The 6,607-nt window shown below is 45.9% G+C and overlaps 1 protein-coding gene across 1 annotated transcript in view; it reads left to right on the top strand.

The window, feature by feature from the left end:
- The first annotated feature begins 915 nt into the window (after positions 1 to 915).
- Positions 916 to 6,607, top strand: part of LOC129560012 (uncharacterized) — a 141,956-nt gene continuing 136,264 nt past the window's right edge. The window contains exons 1-2 of the mRNA XM_055431973.2: positions 916 to 996; positions 1,943 to 2,291. Of these exons, the coding sequence (XP_055287948.2) occupies positions 916 to 996; positions 1,943 to 2,291 (430 nt within the window). The remainder of the gene's footprint in view (positions 997 to 1,942; positions 2,292 to 6,607) is intronic.

The raw sequence follows: 6,607 nt of genomic DNA, 5'->3' as shown, positions 1-6,607 counted from the left end.
TCGAACTTCTATCTCCTGCATTGCTGCCCGGAGGGGCTTGTTACCGTTGTCAGGACTCTAGCTTCCCTGGCTCAGGTAGTTTTCTTCTCTAATAGGTTTTCTCCAGCTGCTGCAGGTTTCCATGGCATGGTCTCAGAAGCTGCCACATCAGTTCAGAAAAAGGACCACCCCACTCATTAGAACATGTGTCAGCCCCCCTCCACTTTGTGCCAGGGATGAGATGCACTCTGATTGACAGACCTGGGTCATGTGCTCCTGCAATGTTGGTGGAGGTGTGTCATATGCAAAGGCAGGAAGCAATTCCCAAAAGGAAGAGGCTGAGGTAAAGAGATTTTTTTTGTTTTGTTTAATAGACTTCTTCGGAGTCAGAAAGGTTGGTTCCATTTGCTATGAGAAGGATGAAAAATAACTTCATTCTACTGTTACATGACTTTGGAGTTAATGGAGACCACAACATAATCTGTGATCACATGGAATATATTAGTATGCCAGAGGAAAGTTGTATTGAAAACCCAGTATCATGTCACTTTCTTAAAATGGTTCTCTTGTAAAAAGCCAAAGACTTATTATGGGAGCCTGAGTTTTCTTTATTTGATAATTTCTGAACTTGCATGAAACAAGAGTCACATAATTCAAATATAGATGATCCTTCTGAGAAAACAGGATGAATGCAACTGAATTTCAAATGTGCTAAAGATATAAAATAAAATTTTGCTACACATTTTAGAGAAGTAATTATGTTGTGAACTCATATCTCATTCAAAATCAACCATTTTGATAAATACAGATTTTCTCTTTTAGCATTCCCAAGAGTAAACGCTAAACTAGGATGTGTTTAATCTTCCTAAAACAATAAAACCCTCAAAACCCTAACCAAGTTATTAAGCAAATCAAAAGAGAAAGCATTACCAAACCATGCATTATGAGATAAATAAGGATGCACCCGGAAACAATTACTTTATTTCTAAACATCAGCTGGTCCATACTCTAGGGGTGGTACATGGTACCCGAAGATTTTTTTCCTATATTCTCTAATGTCTTCTTCAAATCATTTTTGGAGTCTCAAAAATACCTTCAGCATGCATGTGGAACCTAAAAAAATGGTATGGATGATCTTATTTACTAAGCAGAGACAAAGACGCAGATGTAGAAAACAAAAGTATGGATACCAAAGGGGAAAAGGGTGGGTGAAATGAATTGGGAGACTGGATTGACATATACACATTACTGATAGTTTGCATAAAATAGATAACTAAGGAGAACCGACTGTACAGCGCAGGGAACTCTACTCAGTGCTTTGTGGTGACCTATATGGGAAGGAAATCCAAAAAAGAGGAGATTTATTATCACTTCAGTTCAGTTCACTTCAGTCGCTCAGTCATGTCCGACTCTCCGCGACCCCATGAATCACAGCACGCCAGGCCTCCCTGTCCATCAGCAACTCCCGGAGTTCACTCAACTATAGCTGATTCACTTTGCTGTAGAGCAGAAACTGATACAACATTATGAAGAAACTATGTTTTGAGGTCTTCCCAGGTGGCTCAGTGGGAAAGAATCCACCTGCCAATGCAGGAGACACAGGAGATGCAACTATACTCAAATAAAAATTAAATTAAAAAATTCAAAAAGCAAAACAAAACCAACCAACCAACCAACAAACAAAAAAGTCTTCAGAAATTTAGTTTACAAATACTGAGAGGGTGTATCTGAATAGATGAAAGTTAGTCAATAGAGAATGTTGTCAGGCACCGACATCTAGGTAGGTGGACTGGCGAGTTCTCACATTCACAGAACAGGCTCCAGGTTTGGGGTTTCCTGGCAGTTAAGATCCAGCGCTTCTCCAACCCGGAGGGAGTGGGGGGCCAATGTGGGAGCGCTTTGGAGGCGGGGCGGGGGGGTGCGATGGGAGTGAGGGGTGGGGACGATCTGGGGGAGGGGCTAGAAGGGGAGGTTGCGGGAGGGGTGGGCCCGGGGGCGGGGCGCTCGGGGGCGTGCACTCCGGCGGGGACACGCGCTCCCGGCCGCGGCAACTCGCTCCAAGTTCCCTCCCTCGCTCCCCGGCGCGGGCAGCCGGAGCCCTCCCACTCAGCTCAGACCGAGCCGCCGCGGCTGCCGCCAGCTCGGCTCCCCGCTGCCTAGCGCCCCGGACCCCGCGGCCTTCCCGGTCCCTCGCTCTGCCCTCCTGTGGCCCCGGCGGCCCGGCACCCGTCCCTCGCGGTCCTCGACTCCTTCACCCCGCCGTCCCCGGAGCCCGGTGCCCGGCTTGAGCCGCACAGGGGAGCGCGGCCGAGGTAAGGCTGGGCCGGGGGCCGAGTTGGGGGGCAGCGCCGCGCCCCGATCGCGCACAACGCCGAAGCTGCGCGTGGCCGCCGAGCAGCCGGGTCCGCCCCTGCAGCTCCCGCCCGGCCTGGGTCTCGGTTCAACGGGGCGCGCGGGCCGCGTGGCCCGGACCGACCCCGGCTGGCGTTCCGGGCCGCGAGCTCGCCGCGCGCCGGGGGTTGGCGGGAGGCCGGAGCGGGGCCCCGGCGAGCTGGGCGCGAGGGTAGGGGCTCCGCCCGGGACCCCCTCGGCCAGGGCCCCCTCGCGCGGCCTCTCATCTCTGGTCCTGAGTACTTTGCGAGTATCGGTCTTTTTTCCTCGTGGGCTGGGGATTCCTGCAAGTTATGCAGATTCCGAGGCCCCGAAAGTTTGTTTTGGGGGACCCCCTCGGGCCCCATCCGTGGTCTCAATTGTCTGGACTTTCTTTGAAAGCGTTCAGATCTGAAATGAAATTAAGTGACCCCTGGCGCGCTGGCGCCCCATCACCCCGCGGAGCTGGGAGCACGGCCGCCGAGCGCGCTGCCTAGTCCGGGGGCTCTGCTGATGGTGGTGGGGACCCGGGTGGTGACAGCTCTCTCTCCGTGCGGGGTGCAGGCCGGGGAGGGAAGCGAGGGAACTTCGCCGTGAGCTCAAATCCCTCTGCAGAGCGGAAAGCGAGCACCTGATGCCCGGTTTTTTAACCCTTCAGAGTTGGTGTTCAGCTTTATTGAGCCACAAAAAGTAAGCAGGCTTTCTTTCCCGCGGGAGATAGGAGCTAACTGCGTTTTTCCTGCCGGCCACGTCCTATTCACAACCTGGCAAACATCTGTGACAACACTGTGTGGCTGGTATGGTCAGGGCTGCGCGCTGGTCTGATTTTGAGGAGGCGGATAGTAGAGTAAGCATTTTTTGCAGTATAAATAGTAAATGACTGTAAACGACTCCCATTTTCTTCATTTCCCCTGTTGGAGCTCAAGTTACTTATTTAGCCTTTTCCTCCCAATTTACACTTAGAGTCGTTCCATGGAAAATACCCGAATTAACTTGTGCTTATTTTGCGACGTCACCACTCCTAGTCATTCCAATGAACTGTTTATTAAGTACAGTTATTCTGACATAAGGGTGAGTTAATAGTAAGCCAGCCTTATTCCTCGAGTTAACACGCCATCGACTTGCCCTATGGTATTTAATCTGTGCCATTACCATAGATGGTATTTTGACAGCCTGATAATCTGTAAAGAGCTTAGCATCGTGCCCTCCGGGACATGGTGCTAGGGAAGTGTCAACTGGTTTTATTTATAATTTTTATTATCAGTCCATATGTTTTTTTCTCTATGGAAAATGGTTGTTTTGTTTTAATCCCCTACCTTTTAATTTATGGTCTGTTTTACGTCTGCGGTTTAGTTTTAGATCAGAATTGAGGTTGGGTTGTTGTTTTGCTTATGACAGACAGGCTGTTGTGTGTGTTCTTATACATGAGATATAGCAGATCTCAGAAGGAGAACACAGTTCTGCACCTGCTCATATGCAGGAACACTTCACAAGACCTCATTATCCTTAAGGGCCTCCTTGTCTAGGGAGAAGCTTAGACATTAGGAGAAACCTGGGCTCTGAGACCCATCCTGAACCCCCTTGTTCTGTAGGTTTAGAATCATACTTTCAATTCCTTGTGGCTGCTAGCACAGCAGTTAGGTGGTTCGCATTGTGTCAAAAGGTAATAAAAGATAAATATCAGCCAGAACACATAATTCTTATCTGTGCTTTAAAATCTGCAGAGTGTATAGTGTAACTAGCAAAGAAAAATTAAAGTGGCTTAATGATCATGTGTCTGTAACAGAAAGATGATGTTTGTTACCTAGATATTTGAAAAGATTATTAGGAGTTAACCCTCATTTTGAGGTTTCCCCCCTACTCATCACTTTTAACTTTGAAGTGACATCTTTTTCATTCCTAAACAGTTTTCTTAGCTAAGCCAAGGCTCAATGTTAATCGTGGGGCCCTGCAGAGCTGGGCTGCTGTGGGGACCATGTGGCAGTAGATGGTGCTGTGACTGGTGCTGGTGGACTGACATGTGTGATCCAGTGGAATTGGAGGAAGGATTCCTTTCTCAGTTTTGTTTCTCGTCCTCTCCCCAAAATACACTCTTAGTGCACTGATACCTTCTAACAATCTTCTTAGGAATAGACTTTTAAGAAAAGTTTGTTCTTTGCATTTTCAGCTTTTTACGACTATTGGCCAAATTTTTCTCTCTGAAAAATTCCAGGTGTTAAGAATAATTCCAGGTATCCCAGGTGTTAAGACAAACATTGTTGTCCAAAATGTGATTTAGTTGACTATACCCTAGACTCTTCTTTTCTCCTAACAGAGGAAGATTGATCATTCTGAGCCTAGAGGATCTCTCAGCAAACCTGGGCTTTTTTCTTTTTTTCCTCAACACTCAACTCCTAGGAGAGAAAAACAAATAAGAAACCTACTCACTTCTTGACTTTAAGACAGCCACTTACTGGGATGAATTCTCGTGTATTCTGGTTTTTACCATCATTCTGCCATTCCATACAGTGCTGCAAGAATTGAAATTCAGACTGAAGCCTCTGGAGCTCTGCAAAGCCATGACTCATCCACGAAAAATATATTCACTCCACTTAGTACAGCACCGAGCAGAGGAGGTAGCGCAGGAACAAGGGGGTTCTGGATTGTAATGAGGATTATCTCTCTGGCCAGCTTGGGGACTGGCCGAGTCCCAGGCAAATGACGCTGCATTCTCTAAACTCCTGCAGCACAGGGTCCTTGCTGTTATCTCCTTGCTTCAGGTGAGACTAAGTGACCTGGCTGAGTCATGGAGCTCTGGAGAAGCAAAGCTGCAGTTTTAACCCAGGTGTCTGGTGGCTCAGTGGTAAAGAATCCACCTGCCAGTGCAAGTAGGTTCGATCCCTGGGTCGGGAAGATCACCTGGAGAAGGAAATGGCAACCCACTTCGATATTCTTGCCTGGGAAATCTCATGGACAGAAGAGCCTGGCGGGCTACAGTCCATGGGGTCTGAAAGAGTCAGAGACAACTACGCACACATGCGTACACATAAATGTAGTATTGATTCTAAATTTTGTTGGGATAAGTTATGGAGTGACTTGTATGAAAGATTTTGGTGAACAGTAGTAAGAAATTTAGCGTTTTGTTGTCTGTAGATGTGATGGTCCAAACAATTAGTTCAAGTCATTAGATACCAGCAAGGAAATGTATTGCAGAATACACTTTCATTGTTTTTAAACCCAAGTTTGTTTCTGGACTGTCTTTATGTGGTACAAAATTCTTGAAGTTAAATCATATATCTTCTCTCCTATTCTGACATGTTTGATTCCCTCCTGCTTGTGAGAAGGGCCTGGGAGTGATTTTCACATTTTTCACTTTTTGTAGTTTGAGTCCCCTAAGGATAATCACATAAGAATACAGCATTTAAAGACATGAGACTTGTTTTTATTTTTTTTTAAAGGAATAATTAGTAGGTGAAGCAAATTGCTTCCTTTTCCCAGTATGATTAAACAATTCTAAAGTGGAACTGGCACTAAAGATGGAATTTGAACATTGTAAACACTTTAGGGAGAAGTTCAAAGGTGACAACTCAGCCCAAGGAAACAATACGTCATTTGGCAGACAAATTTCTAGAAAAATTATAAGAATTCTGTGCAGTGTTTTATACATCAGAGCAAGATCAGTGGGTTTTGAAATTGTCCATTTCCAGGTAAAGCTTTTAAAATTACAGTTCGGAAGCATATGGGAAATTTTGGAGTAGTTAGGTTGTCATGCAAAGCATTTTTCCCCCCTCAGGGCCCTGTTAGAAGTTGCTTTCATCTTTTTTGTCTTTTTCAGGAAGAATCACTGATTTCTTTCAAAATAGCTCTTCTTGACAGCATTTTTTTTTTTTTTTTTGGTCCATTGACTGGAAGGTAATGAAAATAAAGTAATTATGTGAAATAATGTAGTTTAGTAATTTCTTCAATTACGATTGCTATATTAAACAGATATTTATAGAGGGTTCTTTGTGTGCCAGGTCCTGGAGATAAATAGTGCCCAGGAAAGACAAGGTCCCTGCTTCATTGAGGGATTCGGGTGTAAATTGGGACAAAATAGATGAAGTAAACAAGTAAGTGAAAGCTAATTTGAAGCAGTAATAATTGTAGTCAAGACTGAGGGTAGCATTCTTATCAGAGGACCTCACGGAGGCTGATTGAGTGGAGACATTATGTTAGGAAAAGGAGGCAACCTCTGGAAGGTCTCTGGGCCAAGAGGATAGATAGCCTGTGCAGAGGCCCT

This window comes from Moschus berezovskii, chromosome 16 (genome assembly GCF_049115385.1).
Source record: "Moschus berezovskii isolate FMDL1 chromosome 16, NW_MosBer_1.0, whole genome shotgun sequence".
NCBI lineage: Eukaryota > Metazoa > Chordata > Mammalia > Artiodactyla > Moschidae > Moschus > Moschus berezovskii.
This window is presented reverse-complemented; position numbering and strand designations above follow the sequence as displayed.